This window comes from Triturus cristatus, chromosome 3_1, assembly GCF_964204655.1.
Source record: "Triturus cristatus chromosome 3_1, aTriCri1.1, whole genome shotgun sequence".
NCBI classification, from domain to species: Eukaryota; Metazoa; Chordata; class Amphibia; order Caudata; family Salamandridae; genus Triturus; species Triturus cristatus.
The window spans coordinates 527858143-527880747 of record NC_140583.1 but is presented as its reverse complement, the minus strand read 5'-3'; the positions used below and the strand labels follow the sequence as shown (position 1 = coordinate 527880747).

General features: G+C 46.6%; 1 protein-coding gene across 2 annotated transcripts in view; it reads right to left on the bottom strand.

The window, feature by feature from the left end:
* TICRR (TOPBP1 interacting checkpoint and replication regulator) overlaps positions 1-22605 on the bottom strand; it is a 586714-nt gene that overhangs the window by 385760 nt on the left and 178349 nt on the right. For both annotated transcript variants that reach the window (XM_085644448.1, XM_085644450.1), the window contains exon 13: positions 6230-6323. In XM_085644448.1, the coding sequence (XP_085500574.1) occupies positions 6230-6323 (94 nt within the window). The remainder of the gene's footprint in view (positions 1-6229; positions 6324-22605) is intronic.

The following is a 22605-nucleotide window of genomic DNA, read 5'->3' as shown; positions in this document are numbered from 1 at the left end:
GTGGATATAGCTACCTTGGCTGTCTGGCCCAGTAACCTGAAGTACAAAGAAAAGCCACATATCAATGGGGCTGAAGTAAAAGCACTGAGGAATACAGGTGCAAGTGTCACTATGGTGACTGAAAAAACAATATCCCCAAAACAGTGCATGACTGGACTGGACAAACGTATCCAGTCATCAATGGCGAACACCACCCCAAGCTACATCCCATGGCAATGATGACCTTATAATGGGGACGGGTTAATGGCCAAAAGGTGGCCTTGTCTTCTGCAATTCCAGTCCAATGTCTGCTAGGAGATTATCTGGGGACTCAGAAGGCTAAGATCCCATGCAGCCATGGTGGGAATTCTTGAATAGTAGTGTGTGAAAACTAGAGCATAGTGCAAAGCCAATGGTTAAACAGAGGAGCTTAAGCCTGGAATAATGGTCCAATCCTCCAAGAGAAAAGGCAAGAAGGCTGCGAAACGAACTTCTTTAGAAACAAAAGCGCAGGTCCCCTCTCCTCAGGGAGAAGACCTGTCAGCCCTTAAAAGAACAGTACTTAAAAGATGATCGTGGCTGGGTAAATTCTGCGGACAACAGTAAAGCAAATAAAAATTCCTAAATTCCTCTGAATGCTTCCAAGGATAAAGGAGAAACGGCCTCCTCACATTCCAAAGAATGTTGTGGACTTAAGAAGCCCCAAAATTAAAAGTAACAATCAGTCTTTATCCGGAGCAGAAACAATGTCCAAGTGTTCGTAAACGTATAGTGGTTGAAAACCTTCTTCTTTAATTCCAAGGATTCACTTCCTATCTCATGAAAATCACATCCAGTAGTGCATCGTTACAGTTTGGTTGGTACAGTAGTAGATACAGTCACAGCCAGATGATGGATGTAGCCAACACGTGTTTCGTCATTGGGTCATCACCCATCAACCTCCTCAGGGCAATACTATGTACAAAAATGCGTCACGCTTCCAAAAGTAAAATAATCTGTATTCTATTCCTCAAGAACCTATATCTCCAAAATAATCTGCACATAAGAGTAAGTATATTTAAAAGATCTTAAAAAAATGATGAAGAGTACTCCCATCAAATTATCGGTGTCTCGCGGGATGCAGATAATTTGATGGGAGTACTCTGTCGGTTTTTTTAAGATCTTTGGTCTGTTGAGGGAGTTGTCTTCTCAGACACCATTATTGCCCACCAGCAGACTGACTGCAGGCATGTTCTAAGGCAGTATGCTGGGCTCTTTTCTTTCATCCCTGGTCAGACAACTTGTTACGCACATGCTGTGGACACTGGGAACAGCCTACCTGTCAAAAACAAACTATACCAGCAGTCTGACCAAGCCTGAACAAAGTGAAAAGATGCCTCATTAATTAGGTGTGATGTGTTAACAAGGTGTGAGCCTTTGTTTCTCCACTTCTAAGTGTGAGGCTCCTGACTGTTCCCAGCCAGGAGACTCGAACAAAAGGAGGCCTGATGACCCCTTAAATTGGGCCTTTGTTCTTGGCCCAGCAGGAGTCAGAACCAAGAAAGCTGCTTCCCCGCCTGCACGTTGTTGCGATCGAAAGCAGACAACGGCGTGCAGGCGCTGCCGATTGTGTTCCGGTGTTTGCAAATAACCCTGGGACGAATTAGGCATATTTTTTAGTGGGGCCCAACTTCTTAGCAGGGTGGACGGCGTCCACCCTGCGAAAATAATGGGTGGACGCTGTCCACCCGTGTGTACCCCTGACTCGAGCCCTGGTCATCCCTCTTTGACTTTTGTGGGTTACCACTCCACTCCCAAGATACTTTGATATACATTTTTATTATTGTAAATGTTATTATTAAAAACTACAATTACAGTAAATGTGATTATATAAATTGATAATTATAATTAAGGCTCCCCGCTTTTCATTTTTACTGATTTTTACATAGACAGAAAACATTTATTTTCTTGTCTGTATTTATTCTTAAATGTGGATAAAAGCGGAAATTGGGTTGTTTTTTGAGTAATTCTAAACAATGTCTGCCAAGACTGCAAGAGCCAATAGATATGTGGATTGATAGATAAGTGGGTTAAAAAAAGAAAGGGATTTTAGTAATGAGGCTAGCAGTAGATATGCACAAGGTTGATAGTGAAATTTGCATTTTTTAATATAAGTGCAATGATTTATCTGCTGAGGGTGCTCAACACTGAAACCTGGCAGAGCATTAGTGCATATTTATTGGTTAATTAAATGAGGACATATGCTAATTTTAGCTTACATTTTCCACAAAACCCAAAATAAATATGGATATACACGGATATAATTAGCAAAAAATAAATATGGATAAATCAAGATGGAAATGGCAGAAAAATAAATACCATAAAACCGGGTGCTCTAATTATAATTATATTAAGTATAGCAAGTAAAATTTATAAATGTTTTAATTAATTTATTTTTCAAGCTCTCAACGCAAAAGCAACTGAGATCGTGTGGAGGCATAACTCAACGTACGACAGAATCATTCTTCGAATGGGCACCTTTCATATCATTTACAATGTCGTATCCATTGTAGGAAAACGCTTTCAAGACGCAGACCTTTGCTACCTTTGCATTGAAGCAGACATGACAGCAGAAGGATCAATATCATCAGTACTTGAAGGTTGTTTGTACAATCATGCAGTTCGATTACACAAGTGCATGTATGAAGCTATGTTGAGACAGGCTTGGTTGGAATTTGTCACCTGCATGTATAAGAATTACAAGAGAACATTCATGTAGTCGACACCTTCATGGAGCACGTTAATGACTTTACAAAATACCTATGCCAACAGAGATAAGACGATCTCTTGCAGAATACAGCCCTCTGACTAAGTAAAACAGCTAAGGGATGTATTCCTTGAACATCTTAGTCATGAAAATGGAGATCTCTCTGCATTTTGGATGTTATATGTGGATTTTGTTGAACATTTATTGCTGGCTCTGCTGCGTGCTGCTCAAGAAGGAAATTGGCATTTACATCTTACTGACATACGCGCTATGATCCCATGGCGTTTTGCATAGGACACGATGAACTACGTTCGATATCTTCCTGTATACAATGCCGAAATTACATTACTTGCAGAGAAACATCCAGAGATATACAACAACTTCATCAACAGATGCTTTTCAGTTAAACTGCCAGATGTTAGTCCGTTAGGATCTTATTCATGCAGACCTACATAAGTAAAAAATTGAAAAGGGAAAATATACTGTTACGAGAGCAGTTAGGCTGGTTCAAGGATGGATAAACCCATTTGTTGGGCCACATGATCACATTAGTCTCTCCACTGAAAAAAAGGAATCGCAAACATAGTATCCAACATAATGAAGGCACATGAAATAGGTGAACAGTCCTATGCAGACTTCAAACTTGCGCAACTTGAGAATAATCCGCCTATTAAGAAGTTCCATGACCCAATGAAAAAGAACAAACTAAAAACCAAGAAGAAGGCAGTGTACTGCAACGGCAAGAAAATTATCATGAAAGCAGACAAAGCACTATTTGGTCGAATCATTGCGACAGCACAGAATCAGAACCTTTAAATGGCGGATGTACTCTGTCATCTCTTGGGACCTTTACCAAAGCAGCTCCAGAAGGTCTGTTGCGAAAGAAACCAAGCTGTTTTAGCAACATACTTGCAGAAAAACTTTACCCCAGCTGAGGAAATACCTGGAAATTCAGCCACACTGATTAGATGGTAAGGTAGTCCCTCTTCTGCAGTTGCACCAAGAACTGGGAGAGCCTCAAACTCACTGACGTGCTAGACAAAACACCTATGCACCCTAGCCTGAGTCCATTGAAACTGATGGTGTCTCTGTGGGACCCTCAAGAGCAGACCCCCTCCTTTGGGTTCTGCCAGACATGTCCCTCAGTCCTCCCTTGTAGCCTTTCTTTGCAGTTAGTGTTCCTCATTGACTTCCATGTGTAGCGGTCGAGGCTACCAAAGATGACAAGCACCTCTGCACTCGGACACCCCTTGATGGATAAACCTGAATTCTTGGTGCTTTCTTGGACCTTGGCCTCTACTTACCTTAAATCCAGAAGAAAAGTTGTTTGCAAGTGACTACGCATCTTTCCCTATAGGCTTACATTACCGCGTTCAAGGCTCATGCCTCAAATCTGACAGCTGTATTTTCTAGGGGTATGAAAATTGCTAACTCGAAAAATACCTACCCGAGATAGAAGATCTTGATGTCTAAATTATTATAAAAATCGGTCTTATTTTTATAAAGTGGTGTCAAATTTCCTTATTGAGTGTGTGTCTTGTGTATTGACTGTCTGCAACAAATGCCTAACACTAGTTTGTGATGGGCCTAAGCTGCTCAACCACACTGCTACTAATAGAGCACCTTGGGATTCCAAAGGCAAGCCCCTGTACACTAGTAGGGGATACCTGGACTCTACCAAATACACCTCATTTTGGTACACTCAGCTTCCTACGTATCAGCAAACAACAAAAAACAAAGATTAAATGAAAAATCTTTTGCAGTAAGTTACAATTTGTTTTACTTCTAAGAATCTAACATATTTAAACAAGCATTGGCATAGCCAATAGGTCTCGCCTTTGGGACCTTATAAGTGTTTAGCCATGCAACAGTTGATCATGTTGCATCAAGGATATTGTGCTGCATAACTAAATACTTATAAGGTCCCAAAAGCGAGACCTTTTGGCTATGCCTGACTGAATCACCACAGGCCAGGCACCTGCGTGTGTGAATTCTGGCTCAGCCCCCTGCCAGCAGACCAAAATGCGCGCCCAATGCCTCAGAGGCAAACACCTGCATCCCGCCCTCTCGCGCCTTCCCTCCCACACCTCAGTTGAATTCAGGAGGCAGAGACAGGAGTCCCAGAGCACTTTCACTTGTGGCCTGTACTAGGGCTGGGAGCCAAGGGTGCCCTAGAAGGGGTGGGGGAATGAAAATGTGTGGTGGGTGGTTAGGAGAGAGTGAGGAGGACATACGAAGAGGAAGAGAAAGTGAAATGAGAAAAAGGGGTGACAACGAGGTGAGCGAGCAAAGGGGCGCTGTCAGAAAGATGAGATGCCAAGAAAGGGAAGAGAAGGTGAGAAAGATGAAAGGGCCAGAAGACGAGGGAAAGGAGACTGACACGAGAACCAAGGGCACACAGGAATGTGAGAGGGGGGTATAAGCGAAAGTGAGAAGGATGGAATCAGAGAAAGGAAACAGATGGAGGAGCGGGGCGAGGAAAACTAAGGTTTTAAAAGATTGCGTGAGAGGGAGAGAAACAAGGAAGTCGAGGAAAAGGCAGTGAAAAGAGCAACTTGGAGGGAGGGTGCAAAAAACGGCAACGTGATGAGATGATATAGATAGAAGGCAATGGAAAGAAGAGAATGTGTGCAAGGCAATCATAAGGGGGTTTAAAGAGAAAGCTATGAAACTAAGAACAAGCAGAGCAGAGTAAGGGAGAACGAATCATTTAAAATGAAGGCTAAAGAAAAAGGAGGCAAATGTGACATAAAGGTGCACAGAGTCCAGAAGACAAGATAAACAAGCATTGGCCACGAAAGTCTTCGCGATCACGATCGCTGTGAAAGCGAAAGTGACCGCTATGACGTGCTAAAGGCGTTCCTGAGTGCTGCTGGCTGGCCTAGCGCATGGCGGCTGCGCGCATGCACGCTCACGTGCACGCAAGTGCTAGGCCAGCCAGCAGCACTTTGAAAACTCATACAAAATGTCTCGCTGAGCAGCGCATGCGCGCTGACTCAGCGAGACCTAAAAACCTAGAGAATTAATAGTTACTATACAAAACTGGAGAAGAAAAAAAGCATTACATCGACCCATTATGTTCAAGATCACAAAAATTTTACTTGCACACCCGCTACACAAACTATAAATCACAGGCCGAATGAGAATAATGTATATTTGGCAGAAATCAACCTACACAAATTATTAAAAGAAGCAGCACTAAAGGGTGCAAAGTAAGCTTTGCTCCTCCGGTTTAAGGCCACTGCATGTTATGCATCTCTGCATTATCTACGCAGCTAGAGTAGTTACCTTTGTCAAAGGAATGCCCTCCACCCCGCTTGAAACTTTTACATAAAGGTGTAAAAGGATCCCACTGTAAAAACATTCATGTAGCACTGCACACATTTTAAAAAGATTGTACCATAAAAGGATGCCTTCAGCATGCTTTATGACAGGCTAAGCAAAACACAACGTATTGTGAGAAACCAAGGCCACATTTCACCCAACTTTAAAACAACAACTTACCCTTTTCAGTTGCCCCTTTGCTAGTTTAGGTAACTCAATTTGCCGCAAATTCTGCACGGTTTCATTTATGCTTCTGTGTCTAGCCAAAGAGCTTCTGTAAACAAACATTTGATCACAAAAGTTATGTGAGCAAAAGATGCTTTGTTGTCAAACAAGTTATAATTCCTCAGGAATCCTGGGCATTCTCCTGAGAGTATGATTTAAGCAAAATGCCTACTTCAGAGAAAATAATATTCAGTGATTTAGGAGCCGCAAAATCAAGAAAGCCAAGAAACCAAATGCTAACATTTTAAAACCAATTTAGTAAAATAGGAACAGTAATCATTAAAATGACATCAAAATGCCAAATACTGGCAGAGAGGATCAGAAGTTATGAGCTTTTGATGAAATGTAAAAGAAAAATGCTACTTACCAGTATGCATCTGTTCTTGCCATGTAGAGCTGTAGATTCGTATACTTGTGCATAGATCGCCATCTGGTGTTGAGCTCGGAATCACCTACCTCGTGACTAAGAAAGACTTCTTCCAAGACAAAAATAAAGTGCAAACATCCGAGCCCAACACCAGATGGCGATCTATGCACAAGTATACGATCTACAGCTCATATGCCTCGAACAAATATTTTTAAAAAGGGTACGCACAACTCAAAGTTGGTCTATAGGCACGGCAAACGTGGCTACAGGAGGCCACTTTTACACCAATATACCAGTAAACTGCTGTGTCTCATGCAACCTTGGAGAGCAATGGCTAGGTCAGTTATCTTGCAGACAGGCACACTTGACTTCTTCACCGCTATGCTTCAGGACCATTCTCAAATGTTCAGTCTCAAATTTCTCAAAAGTTGCACAAATTCTTCCTGGAAGCCCCAAAGCTTCTGAGAGCTATACTAGGGTTCAACGCCACAGATCTTTGTGGGAGACTGACTTCTCAATCCTGTTTCTATAGGGCGAAAACAAAAAGTCCTGTCCCGCTGGTCTTACTCATTCTTTTAATGAGCCCAGGTTGTTCTAGATTCCCTGTGGACTGCAGGCAGCCAGCTGGTCTGTCCGTTGAAACTCATTTCAATATTGGATTAAGCAACTAAAGAACAAGTTACTTACCTCCGGTAACGATGTATCTGTAAGAAACATTAGTTAGTTAGATTCCTCACCTTAGAATATCCCCAGGCGTCAGACTGGATCCGGAAGATTTTTCGTCAGCAATACCCCTTGCGCGTCGCTAGGCGTCGTCTGCGGCTCCGCGTCCGTCGTCGGCGTCGTGCGCCGGAATGACGTCGGAGTACTTAGACGCCGCCCTCGCGCGCTGACGTGAGTTCTTGTACATAGCTTTCCGCGCCAGGAACGCAGAGCCATGCAAAAGACCGACACTGGTGCCAAAAATAAAATCTAGGGGCCTGAAAAGGATAACCTTAACCCTAGATGTCAGTTCGCAGAACGAGGTGGATGGGTGGGTCGGTGAGGAATCTAACTAACTAATGTTTCTTACAGATACATCGTTACCGAAGGTAAGTAACTTGTTCATCTGAAAGAAACACGTTAGTTAGATTCCTCACCTTAAAATAGATACCCAAGCAATACCATCCCCGGTGGTGGGTCTGCGAACCAAGATCACACCAGAAAGTCCTGGAGGACAGAACGGCCAAAGAAGCCATCCCTCCGGACTTGGCTGTCAAGGCAATAATGCCTGGTAAACGTGTGTAGCAAAGCCCACGTCGCCGCTTGACAGATGTCCTGCAAAGGGACTCCCCACCCCAAAGCAGTAGTAGCCGCCGTGGCCCGAGTAGAATGGGCTCGCAGCCCAACAGGAGGGTCCTTTTTTGCCAAGGAATAACAAATTTTGATGCACAAAACGACCCACCGAGAGATGGTCCGTTTGTGCACAGCTTTCCCCTTCTTAGCACCCACGTATCCAACGAAAAGTTGGTCGTCCACCCGGAACTGCTTTGTGCGGTCCAGATAAAAGGAGAGCGCACGTTTTGGGTCCAGACGATGGAGCCTCTCTTCCTCTTGGAAGGATGCGGAGGCGGAAAGAAGGTGGGCAAGGTGACAGACTGCCCAAGATGAAAGAGGGTCACCACTTTCGGAAGAAAGGAGGGACGAGGCCGAAGGACAACCTTGTCCGGATGATCAGAGAGAAAAGGAGGCTTTGATGATAAAGCCTGGAGCTCACTCACCCGTCTAGCCGAGGTGATGGCTACCAGAAAAGCAGTCTTAAGCGTCAGCAGACGAACAGGACAATTATGAAGAGGCTCAAAGGGAGCACACATTAGAAATGTGAGAACAAGATTCAAGTCCCACTGAGGCATTACAAAAGGGACAGGAGGGAACGTGTGAGTAATGCCTTTTAGAAAGCGTGTAACTACAGGGGACTTGAAAAGAGAAGGCTGATCAGGAAGCCGCAAGAAGGCAGAGATGGCAGCAAGATAACCTTTCAAGGTGCCCAGGGCAGAGCCCTGCCGGGCCAAAGAAATAAGAAAGAGGAGAACCTCAGAAAGAGGGGCGGAAAGGGGATCCACAGCCTTTGCTGTGCACCATGCCACAAATTTGTTCCACCGGCAGGCGTATACCGTCTTTGTGGAGGGACGCCTGGCTGCCAGAATGATATCACAGACTTCAGGAGGCAATTCAAATGGCATCAACTGCCGCCGCTCAATCTCCACGCATGGAGGTGGAGGCTGGACAGGTTCGGGTGGAGGACCGTCCCCTGCTGCTGCGACAGAAGATCCTCCCGAAGGGGCAGACGTATCGGAGGATCGATCAACATACTGAGTAGCTCGGGATACCAGTACCTTCGTGCCCAATCCGGAGCCACCCAGATGACTTGGGCCCGGTCGTGCCTGATCGTCTTCAGCACTCTGGGCAGAAGTGGTATAGGCGGAAAGGCGTACAACAGACCGCAACTCCACTCGTGACGAAAAGCGTCGCCGAGCGAGTGCCGCCTTGGAAATTCCAACGCGCAGAACTGCTGACATTGCGCGTTCTCTTCGGTGGCGAATAGATCTAACCAAGGCTCTCCCCACTGCTGAAAGAGACCTTGCGCCACTTCGGAGTTCAGATGCCATTCGTGATCCATCATGCACCGGCGGCTGAGTTAGTCTGCTCTGGCGTTCAGAGAGCCCGCCAGATGTTGAACCACTAGGGTGACGCCCTGGTGTTCCAGCCACGTCCAGAGGCGCAGAGCCTCCTGACAAAGGGTCCACGACCCCACCCCGCCCTGTTTGTTGCAATACCACATGGCGGTGGTGTTGTCCGTGAACACCTGCACGACACTTCCCCTGACAGAGGGAAGGAAGGCTTTCAGTGCAAGTCGGATCGCTCTCAACTCCAACAGGTTGATGTGGAGGCGAGACTCCGCCGGAGACCAGAGGCCTCTGATCTCCGCCTCAACCATATGGCCACCCCATCCTAGGAGGGACGCATCAGTCACTACGACATGCTCCGGTTGGGGAAGGGAGAGGCTCTTGCCCGTGACCCAATCGCGGTTCGTGAGCCACCACTGCAACTGCTGTGCAGTGCCCTCCGAGATCAAGACATGGTCGGACAGGTTGCCGTGATGCTGGCCCCACTGAAACTTCAGGTCTCACTGCAGAGACCGCATGCGCCGCCTGGCGTGATGCACTAGTAGGATGCAGGAGGCCATCAGCCCCAGAAGCCGCAACACTAGCCTGACCGAAACCCAGGATAGAGGCCGAAAGATGGGAATCAGGGCCTGAATATCCCGGACCCGCTGTTCCGGCGGATAGACCCGGAACTGCGCCGAATCGAGAACCGCTCCGATGAAGAGGAGCTTCTGAGAGGGACTCAGGTGTGACTTCGGCACGTTGATGGAAAACCCCAGCACATGCAGGAGATCCGCCGTAGTCTGGAGGTGGGAGACGACTGCCTGGGGCGAGCCCGCCTTCAACAACCAGTCGTCGAGATAGGGGAAGACTGGAACCCCTGATCTGCGCAGATGAGCTGCGACCACCGCCATCACTTTCGTGAACACCAGAGGGGCACTGGTAAGGCCGAAGGGGAGCACGGTAAACTGAAAGTGCTCTTGACCCACCGTGAACCGCAGGTAACGCCGGTGGGCCGGCAGGACGGGGATGTGGAAATATGCGTCCTGCAAGTCCAACGCTACCATCCAGTCTCCAGGGTCTAGGGCAGCTAGAACCTGAGCCAAAGTTAACATTTTGAACCTTTCCTTCCGGAGGAAGGTATTGACGTTCCGGAGGTCCAAGATAGGGCGTAGGCCCCCTTTGCCCTTCTTGGGAACCAGAAAGTAGTGGGAATAACAACCACTACCTACTTCTGGGCTCGGAATGCGCTCGACGGCCCCCTTGGCCAAGAGGGCCGAAACTTCCTCATGGAGAAGATTCAAATGATCCCCCGAGATACGGTGGTGCTGCGGTGGCATGGCTGGAGGTGTCGTCTCGAAGGGGAGGGAGTAGCCCCTGCGGACGATTTGCAGCACCCACCTGTCCGATGTGATGGACCGCCAGTGGAGAAGGTGATGGCGAACTCTGCCGCCCACTGGCGTGGAATGGGCCTGAAAGCTCGGACTAGGAAGGCTTTGAGGCGGATGCTGCCGGGGTGGATGTGGGCTGACCGCGTCGTCCTCCAGAACCGCCTCTGCAGAAACCACGTCCGCGACCGCGCGCAGGTTGGTTCTGCGGCTGGTGGCTAGGCGGACGTGAGGAGGCACCCCTTCCTTGGCCACGAAAGGGGCGAAAGGCGGAATTGCGACCGCGGGGCCGAGAGGCCCAAGGACTTGGCCGTAGCCCGGGAGTCCTTAAAGCGATTCAGCACACTGTCCGCTTTCTCACCAAAAAGGCGAGTGACATCAAAGGGCATGTCATGAGAGTGCTCTGGACATCACCCGAAAAGGACGTGGACCGCAGCCAGGCGTGACGTCTAAGCGCCACCGTGGTAGAAATCGCCCTACCCAGCGAGTCCGTAGTGTCAAGCCCACATCGGATTGCATGTCGTGCTGCATCCCTGCCATCGGCCAGAGCCTGGGTAAGTCTTGTCTGGGCCTCCTCCGGGCACAGGGGCAGCACGTCCTCCTCCGTATCCCACAGAGAGTGGGAATAACGGTCCAAAAGACAGGCGGTGTTCAAGGACCGCAGACCCAAACTAAGGGAGGAGAACAGCTTTTTGCCAAACTGTTCCAGTCTCTTGGAATCCCGGTCCGGCGGAGCGGTCGGGAAGGAGGATTGGGAGGTAGAAGCCTGGATAACCAGGCTCTCGGGGGTGGGGTGTTGGGACAGAAAACTGGGGTCGCCCGGAGCAGGGCAGTGGCGCCTGGCGACGTTCCTGTCCACAGGAGGAACTGTGGAGGGCTTGGACCAGGTGCCCTGCAGAACGTCAATGAGGGCCTCATTGAATTGCAGCAGAGGCTCAGTGGAGCTTGCTGCAGACTGAAGCACCTCAGTGAGGACGTTAGTCCTCACAGCCACGGCAGGCAGCTCGAGCCCAAGGGCTGCGGCCGCCTTGCGCAGCACCACAGAGAAAGCAGCACCCTCCTCCGAAGCCACAGTCGGAGGAGAGATGAATCCAGTGTCTGGTGAGGTATCCAGACCACTGGCCTCCCCCAGTTCATCTGCCCAGTCCTGTGACAGCTGAGCCTGAACGGCCATAGGGTCCTCAGACCCCTCCCAGTCGCCCCCCCTCATCCGATTCCTGGTAAACAGGAGGAAGGATCGGAGCCGGACGATAGACATAATGTGTCTCTAACGGCGCTGTACGCGGCGTCCATCGATGCCGTAACGGCGCCGGATCCGGAGCGGGGCTGAACCGGGGCTCGACGCCGAGTGGAGCCGGCGTCGGAGGTGGAACCGGTGTCGATGCCGGCGGAGGAGGCGTGACGAGGTCGACCTGCGTCGGCGGGGACGAGTCCCTCGGGAACCTGCGGCGTCGGGGCCGGAGCCGCCGGCATGCAAGGTTGCCCAGTCGGGTCCGCGGGGCCCAAAGGCGCGCCAGCGGGCGTCGACGGCGGAGCCAGGCTCCTCATGGCCGAGAGGAAGGCACTGACTTCCGCCGGCGTCGCGTCAGTCCCAGGGACCGGCGGGTATGGGGACTTGCGCGGCGCCTGCGGCTCCGCTGGAGCCGCGGGGGTGGAACCACCCTGACCCTCGGCCGAGTCGCGCGACCGGCAAGGGGAGTCCGAAGAGCGGTGTCGCCTCTTGGACTTCTTGGAGTGCTTCGACTTACCCGAAGACTTGGAGCCAGAAGAGCGATGATGACGTCGGCTGCGGCTCCGCGACCGATCCTTGGACCTCCTCCTGGACCGGGATCGAGAGGGGCGCGGAGCCGAGTGGCGAAGCTCGAGGAGCTTACGGGACCGTTCCCGTCTAGCCTTCGAGGTCAGGGCCTTGCAGTCCGAACACGACTCCGCGTCGTGGTCGAGGCCCAAACAGTAAAGGCACCGGCGGTGATGATCCGTAACCGACATCAAGCGGTTGCAGTCAGCACAGGCTTTGAAACCAGGCATCCTACCGGCACCGGAGTCGAGACAAGATCAACAAGCATTGGCATAGCCAATAGGTCTCGCCTTTGGGACCTTATAAGTGTTTAGCTATGCAACACTTGCATAACTAAATACTTATAAGGTCTCAAAAGCGAGACCTATTGGCTATGCAAAGCGGCCCTGCGGCCGCGAAAGTGAAAGTGATCGCCATCACGATCACACATCAAAGCGGCCGCTAAAGTGAAAATAATCTCGGTAAAAGTGGCGGCCCTGCGGCCGCGAAAGTGAAAGTGATCGCCATCACGATCACACATCAAAGCGGCCGCTAAAGTGAAAATAATCTCGGTAAAAGTGGCGCGCGCACCCGCGCACATGCACTGTAGCTCTAGGCTGGCCTGGTAGCACTTTTTGGAGCCCTCTCAATAAGTCTCGCCAGACCAGCGCATGCGCTGGGTCAGGCGAGACCTAAAAAGGATCAAAAAAACTTAGTCAAAAAAGACTAAAAGGGGTAGCTCTCCCGGATCTGCGCTTACTGGCGCGGAAAAAAGAAGAACTGACGTCAGCGCGCGAGGGCGGCGTCTAAGTACTCCGACGACGTCATTCCGGCACACGACGCCGACGACGGACGCGGAGCCGCAGACGACGCCTAGCGACGCGCAAGGGGTATTGCTGACGAAAAATCTTCCGGATCCAGTCTGACGCCTGGGGATATTCTAAGGTGAGGAATCTAACTAACGTGTTTCTTTCAGATCCTTGTTACTCTACCACGGAGGAATTCACTATTTTAGCCGCATGTCTTTTATAAGCCCAAAAACTAATCATCATAACTGACTTTTGGAGTTCATAACACTAGGAAGGCCTCTACCAAATTTCTCCCAAATTATGGCAAAAATAATCACTGAATGCCCACTCCAGTGGTTTCTAAGGTGTCTGAAGGTTTCTTTAACTTTTGAAGCAGTGACCCTACCAATGGGTTTGTCTATTAAAATGTAGGTACCTCTCACTATGTACAAATAAATAGATGTGAGGGAGCCACTGAAAGCTTGAGCCTGAAGCTTGGCTCTGGCTGAGCTCGAGGTCCTGTGGAACCTCGTACCCATAAAGAGCTGATGCTTTCAAGCGGCTCCCTCTATCCAGGATGCGGCCTTAAGGCCGGTGATGTTTGAATCCATTCTGCTAAGCACACTTGTTACTGTACGGAGATGTTTTACTGGGGATGGTGTTTTTCAGACTCGTACTATTCATGCTCATTGGTTTGAGAAGAGTTTTGAGTACAGTTGAGGCTCATCCAAACACCCTTCTTCGCATACCCATCATCTGAGATCGAGGTCAGAAAGGAGAGCCCAGTCCCTCCTCTCACCCCAAGTGTACCTATCATTACAGAGAGAGGTCTCAGCAGAGAGGTCAGTCTCTCAACACACCCTACTACACACACCAGTCAGTGCAAGAGTAATGACACTTCAAAAAAAGATTGCTGGTGAAGCCTTTATATTAGAGTTACAATAACTGAGCAAATAATTTCTACTAAATATTTATCGGTTTAATACTCACAATTTACAAAGATTTTGCAGACTTTAAACCATATACTGTTTTGCTACAATAAAAAAAAAACACATTCATAACACGTTATAAATAATGTCAGAGCATGTTGTGAGTGATGCAATATGTGAGGCCAGGAGCAGTGCAGGTGGAGGCACAAATTATAGTTAGCTCTGCTAATTATAACAGGTACATTTCTGTGGAGGGGGGAGTGGGTTAGTTAGTTCAAAACGTTAATTTAGTCACTGACAAACGTAGCTACCTATAAGATTACTATAACCATATAACCATTGTTTTTCCAATGAAATTCTAAAGTTTTTTGTTAATTAAAAACAAATCTTTCCATCACACCTAACTATAGCGCTTTGGTTTTTCAGTGAATTCGTTTTTTTTTCCTTTTTAACCATAAAGTAATATTTTATTACCATACGTAAGGCCAACTGGCTCTTTATGTGACATATCAAGAATATGCTATACCGTGTAAAGAGTCCAGGGGTTAAACTTATGAGTGGACAGGTGCTTACTATGCACTCCAAAGTGCTCTATATGGGGCTACTGTGGTACAGCCGCCTTAATCTTAACAGAGGAGTGCAAGACATTCGCAAATACAAATAATGATTTAATAAAGGTCACATGACTCAAGATCCACAGCAATTTATAAAAATAGCAAGTATCTTTACGTAGGCATCAAAGAAAAATTGTTCAGGTTGGTATGTTTTTAAATACAAATTCTTTTCACTTTAAAAATTGGATAGAGTAATTTTTGAGTTCTTCAATGCTATGTTATGGCAAGTTCTGCAAACAGGTATAGTACAGCAACTTACAAGACCAGTCCCAAGGAGTTATGGTGAGTGCTGGGCAAGATCCAAAGCAGCACCAGCAGTGGCACAGCCGCTGCAGGGTGAAAGGTGCAAAACAGCATTGGGAGCTCACTGATCAGTCAGCCACTGCAGAAAGAGGCTGCAGACTCTGGCTAGGAAGCTAGTTGGGCTTAAACAGCAAGAGGGTTCAATACTTGCGATGCTCAGGGATGGGATAACAACTTAGGTCCTCTTCTCAAAGGCCCAGGAGCGACGGGTGCAGGGGTGTCCTTAGGCGTAGGGTTTTTCCTTACCAGAGCAGTCACGGTTGAGGGGGCCTACGTGCAGAGGCTGCAGGTGGCGTTGGGGAGTCCAGAAGGGGTGAAAACATGATGGACTCCAGTTCTAGAAGGCTGGGGGACCTTGTTGACATGGTAGGTCCACTTCAGCTCAGGATGTAGACGATGGGTGCAGCGGTGAATTCGGATGTCGGGTTTTGGTGGTTCCCGAGGCCTCAGGCTACTCTCTTTTGGAGTTTCTTTAGAACAGGTCCACTGTTTATGGGAGGTCGACTCTTTTTGCGAAGGCAGGCAGTACTCCCATGGTTCTGGAGTCAACAAATACAGGACGAGCCGACTTTGACGCAGTTTGCAATGAGGGATGTAGACAGGCTGGCAGGGATGGTACCAGGTCAGCTGCTTCTTCCCTCCTCTCTGCTTTTGCGGCTCTTTGGTGTTCTCTCTCTTCTTAGGTTGGCAGGATCTCCTTCTCTGGGGACAGGGGCTCCCCTACATATATAGTTTAGGGGAGTGTATGGTAGTAGCTAATGGGCTACTGACCCTAGGGGTCACTAACCCCCTTATGACCACTTCTTGTGGGAAGTGGGCATGAACCTGTGCCAGAATACCCAATATGTCATCACAAGGATGGCTCCTTCTGAAAAATTGTCTCCACCTCACAGTAGCCCCCCCACTTAGGGGTGAAACTAGCTTGAAGGTAGCAAGCCTACCGACTGGCTAATTATCCTGCCTGTCCTGGTGCCAAAGGGGTCCTGTACAGGATGGTCGATAAGGAGGGAAGGTCCGCACTCCAAGGCAGCAGCTCTTTGAAGCTTACGGCCCAAGGAGGCTAATCAACAGGTCATCCTGTGGGACGGGGTGTTTTACCCACTTCCCAGCCAGGCTTTTGTTCTGGGTCTCCTAAGAGGAAAAGCTCCCACCCTAGGAGGTAAGAACAGCTTCTCGGTAGCAAGCTAGCAAAAACCAGCCCACAAGGACACAAGAGGCTGGTAGGTTTTCAGGGGGCACCTCTAAGATGCCCTCTGAAACCATATATTGGTAAATCCAACACTGGCATCAGTGTGGGTTTACCAATACGAGATGTTTGATACCAAATATCACTATTTTCAGTGAAGTCATCATGTAGAACGGGGACTCGTTTTCACCAGTGTACAGCACATCTTAAGATAGCTTCTCTGGTCACTTGTACTGGACGTTATAGGACTGACTAGCACAGCAGTATATCTGTTGATGCAGGTATGCCCTCACATGTAATTATCTCCTGTGGAAGGGCTGACTTGCAAATATAACACACAGTGTGAGGTACATGGCAAAAAGAAATGTGTAACATGTTGTCTTTTCAATTTTGACTGCACCAAGAGATGCAGCCTGCAACGGCAGTCTTGCATGTGCTCGGTGAGGGGTCCCCTAGGGTAGCAGTATTCGTGCTGCAGCCTTTAGGGACCCTCTTTAGAATCTCAGGCCGTAGGCACCTGGGAACCATTTGCTAGGGACACAGGGTGCTAAAGGTTTTGCCAATTGGGGGGAGAAATTGTACAGTTTTTATGGAAATAACATGGGTACTGGGGACCTGGTTGGCAGGAAACCAGTACACTTCAGTCAAAGTTGCATCAAATACCAGGCAAAAAGTGGAGGTGGAAGTGGGGCACTGCAACAAAAACCCAGTTTCCTACACCAACACTGGGAGGGTTAGGTCAAAAGGCTTATTTTTTCTCATACCTAAGAAGGCTCATTAGGGCCCGAGAACACCAGGGTCTTATGCTTTTTAAAGGGGCGCTGGGAACTCCTTCGCCCAGGGAGTTTTTTTTTTTTTTTTTTTTAAAGAATGAGAAGCAGATGTCTAAGACCAACCCACTGCCCCCCACCCCCTCTCTAAACCTCATTAGGCGACAACATCCCCCAGGGCTATTTGGTATTTATTTAATGGAATGGGAGGCCGAGTGCCCCCCCCCACCTCCCTGATCTTTGTTAGGCCATGGGGACCCCATGCCCCAAGGTCCCTACTAAAATTAAAGGTGATGGGGTGGTCGCACGGTCCCCCTTCCCCTGCCTTGTTAGGTCATAGAGACCCCCAGGGCCACTCATTCATATAAAGGGGAGTGGGGCTGCGTGGCCCGCTCTGGAGCCTTGTTAGGTCCTTGGGACCCCACCCCCCAGGACCACACCACGTGGCCCTCCAACACAAGCCTTAAAAAGGCACACAGACTCAATCGCCCCAGGATGTGGATTTGATCCAAGGGGAGGTGGGCTGCACGGCTCCCCTCCCCGAGCAGTTATCGGCCCGGGCCTGCATTTGCTTTGTGCTTTTTTAGGTAGATACCCACACAGGGCCCCCCATACACTTTTTAGGAGCCGCTGGGGGACAGGCAAGGCCCGCATGGCACCCGCTGGCTCCCTCCAAGCCGGCACTGCTCCCACCCAGAGGGAGCAGCTCCTAATGCTGCTTCCTCGGGGCATGTGCAATATTTCCGCAGTGCAAGCAGGGAAACAGATCAAATGTCTGCTAGCAGTGACCGAGAGCATTTTCAAAGCTCCCGTTCGATGAGAGCAGACAGTTTGCTCCCGCTTGGCAGGATTTTTGAAAATGCTCCTGCCAAGCGAGAGCAATGATAGGTTTCCCTGCATGCGCTGGTGTGGGGAGTGAAACCACTGTCTGCCAGTGGGGGGCTTCCCAGGACATACCTAATGAGCTGGCCCCCCCTCCCCATTTTGCAAACTTGTGGCCGAAGGAGTTATATATATATATATATATATATATATATATATACACACACACATATATACATAGAAAGACTGACCAAGCAGGAAGACAAAATCAAAGCCCGCAAAGTGTATACATTTGCGCAAGAGAAAGAAGATTACGAGCAGCGGCGCATTTACACTTTTGCGTGAAAATATGAAAACGCAAAAAAATCCAAATTAAATTCAAAGCCAGCCAAACAAACGGCACAAGCAGTAGCAACAACAAGTACTAATATCGACTCAGCCCCAGAAAGTAGTGACAATGAATCACTAATAAGTAGCATGTCCTCAGATGAAGACAGTCTAAACAGAACAGGGACATGTGATAAAACTAAGATCCTTGATCTGGGGGAAGAGATACATTTTTTAGTATTCGATCGTCTGCAGACACTGAGACCACGAAGTCAAAAGAACAAAGAACAAGAATCAATAAAAGACAGAGAGAACGCCGTAAAAAGTGGAAGCTTTCACAAAAAACCAAGAAAGCAATACTGGCGAAAGAATCAATAAAAGATAACACAATCGTAAATCTTTCTAATATTACATTATCCGGGGCGGAAAAACAGCTTTTAAGCCTCGGTCTGTCATTTTGCCCTATTAGTGACTTTGATTACACACGTGTTGATGTCTTCTGCTATATTCGAAAACTTAAGCTCAAAAAGTTTTTTAGCATCAAAGAGGGGCTAAAGGACCAGCAAGCTATCTCTGACAATCAGGCCAATATCCAACTTATGGCATCAGACACGAGAACCCTGCTTTCCATGCACCAACTTGTTCAGGATAATAGCAGTTCAGAACAGACTATGTCTACTCAACAAGAATTAACTGAAGCAGCTATTCCTCAAATAGGAGCTCACACAAGTCCTTTTAAGTCCAAATCCACTTTTGTGCCGAACATGCCCATGGATGCCATCGACACTTTCCATGATGTCATAGTGGAAGATCTGAAGAAATTTCACTATCAAACACCGAAAAAGGCATAAAAGTGAGCAGGAAAATCAATACACGGCATTGATTAAAAAATTGATCAATGATCATCAAATTATTGTTACCACGTCAGATAAAGGTGGTAATATTGTTATTTGGCCACAAAATGAATACATTGCAGAAGCCCGGAGACAATTGAATGATCTGACATGCTATGAGAAATCTACCCTAAAAGAATACAATAATGCAAGAGATAATCTAAAAAACACACTCCTAAAATGGAAAAGAGAGGGCATGATCTCAGCGGAGGAATTCAAGTTTCTGCATGTTGAAAATCCTGTTCTACCTAGATTATATTTGATACCTAAAGTACATAAAAGAACGGTACCAGTCCCTGGAAGACCAATCATATCGGCAATACAGAGTGTTGCAGAACATATCACCCAATACATTGACTATTTTTTACACGATTTGGTTACAGGTTGACCAACTTATATCAAAAACACCGGAGACTTTTTAAATAAGATCATGCATATTCCATGGACTGAGGACTCAATGTTTATTACGTTAGATATTGAGTCCCTTTACACTAGTATCGAACATCTTGCTGGATTAAAAGCTTTGGAGTATTTTTTGGGTACTAGACCGTTACAATGCTATAATCAGAACAAAATGATTATGGAACTAGTATCCTGGTGTCTTAACAATAATAATTTTATGTTTGGTAATGAAATTCATTTACAGAACCATGGCGATGGGGGCCTGCTTCTCTCCTAGCTACGCGTGTTTACACGTGGGCTGGTGGGAGGAGCAGGTCCTCAAGCGCACTCACAATTCTATATTTACCAATCATGTTTTAGAATGGATGCGATATATTGATGACGTTTTTATTATATAGAGAGGAGATGAGAAAACTGCCATTTGAATTTGTTGACAACATCAATATAAATCAAGAACATCTTAAGTTTACAAGCAATATCAACAAACTACAGGTAGAGTTCCTAGATGTTACCATCTTTATCCGTGAGGGACGAATAGCTACCACCCTCTATAGGAAGAGCACTGCTGGAAATTCCATACTACATGCCAGCAGTGCTCATCCCAAACGTCATCAATATTATTCCTTATGGAGAGCTACTTAGGCTTAAACGTATCTGCAGCACGGAAGAAGATTTAGCCACATGTACCAATCAGGCCCTTATGAGATTTAAAGAGAGAGAGGATAGAGAGAGACTATCCTAAAACAGCCCGTCAAGAAAATGAATGCCAAGCCCAGGGACCTGATCCTAAGAGCAAAAGATACCATTGATGCAAATCCTGACTTAAAAGACAAAAAAAGACAATGAATCGGCTCCTAGATTTATAACAACTTATAATCGCCAAGAAAGAAAGATCAGAGCCATTATAACAAAAAGCTGGCCCATATTACTAACTGATGGAGTTATGGCTCCTAGACTCCCTGCAACTCCGACCATTACATATAGGAAAGGGCCCTCAATGAGAACGCAAATTACAAAAAAAAAAAATCCAGAATTGAGCAAAGATCAAATCTGGCTACAACCCCGGCCGGGGTTTGTAAAATGTTCCAGCTGCAGGGCTTGCAAGTTCGGAGCAAACACCACTCAATATGCCACTCCTTTTAGCCCACAAAAATTCAACATTACAGGGAATTACAACTGTAGAACTGAATATGCTGTCTATGTTCTGACATGCACCTGTGGCTTAAGATATGTAGGTAGTACTAAGCTACAGGTGCATGTCAGAATCCTTCAGCATCTTCGAGCAATCGTGAATAACGATAGTTCATATCCTGTCGCAAGACACTTTAAGTTAGTACACAACAATGATTTACAGTGTCTTAGTTACTTTGTAATAGCGGCAGTTGCCAAACCACGAAGAGGCGGGGACAGAGATAAGATGCTGAGAAGGTTAGAGTGTAAAATAATTTTGGAACTAGACAGCAAATTCCCCAATGGACTAAATACGACAGAGGATCTTTACCATTTCTTATAAACACTACCTATACACTGTCTACATGCAATGGTTGCCCTATGAGAACTCAGTACTAATTAGGATTTTTTTACGCTGCTTCCCTGCAGCGTCATTTTATTAACATTATAAATATACATATACAAAAAAATAGCAACAAACAAATGTTCTAATTAATAATCTTTCACTATGGGATTTTATTGTTTTATTTACTGATTAGGTATGCACACTTATGAAGCTGTAGATAGAACTATGGGTCAATCTCTTTTTTATATAGTCACATCAGCACTATTTGGGTGGTCGGACAGATAGTGGTTCTTCTCAAACTCAAATTGAATTTACATACAGGGTTTATTAAATACATCAAATTAAAACCTGAACATAGGGATTTTTATTAATAATTTGATTAGTAATTTTAGATACATTGTAGGTGAATTTTGCACAGTACTATAAATGCTTTTACAAATCTTGCGGTAATTTGCACATGCATTATATGTTTACAAACTATTTGCTTGATTTGCACATCAAACCCAGTATTTATGTATTGAACTGCATTATTTTGTTGATAAATTGTTGCACATCTATACAGACATCAACAAGATTTTTGTAATAGTTCTTAGTGTTATTTATATACTTACATTATGACTACATAGTAACGTACACAGTGGTGCACACTTTTTATTCGTGTGCATAAAATGGTATCGACTTTCAATGGTGCATATCTATGTATTGCTGATCAATTCCAATTTTTATATTGATAGTATAATGTGCTCAAATAATGTGACTTGCCATTGATTTACTTCCCTTTTATCACAATATTGTGTGTTGTGTTCAGGTTTATGTACATTCATGTATTTTAATTATTACCACTTTCCGAAAGTTTGCTATTTTACATCATTGGGCAAATGTTACAATAGGGGTGTTCCGACCATCCAACAAAACAGACCTACTGACTCGTAACACGCACAGCCTAAGAAGAGTATTTTGTTTATGTTTATTATATCACGTGGTGTTGTTTAAGCATGTTTAAAAAAATGGCGGGCCGAGATCTGGCTATCTGTGAACAAGGGCAACGGCCTGAAACGCGTCAGATTCGCTGACTCTTTAATTAAATAAATTTACTTGTGCCTGATTTTTGGGATTCATGTCATCTCTATCCACTGACCTGAATGCGATGAGACGGCTTGCTTTTACCTGATATATATATATATATTTATTTATTTTTAGGCCATGCAGCTCTCCCTCCCTATTACACAGTAAATGCAGCCTGACTGCAATTTTTGTTTTTTCGGTCCTACGGGAGTCCTGCTAGACGCTGCAGTTTTTGCCAATTTATTTTGTCTTTTTTGACCTGGGGTTTCCTCTGGATCCTCCCCATTGGGCTTAGGTGATCAGGGTATACCTACTCCCCCTTGGTGCCCCGCCCCGATACTAGTGTGCTTTTTTAATTTCATGGCAGGGGACTAAGTCCCAGAGTCTTGTAATGGCTGCCAGCAACATTTTTCTCATGTTGCTTGAAGTCTATCATCACGAGATGGCCCAAGAGAATAAAGCTCCCTGGGCCGATTAGAATGCTCCAATTTTAAATTGGTTCTCGAGACTCTTGCAGACCCAACAGTCCAGATATACAA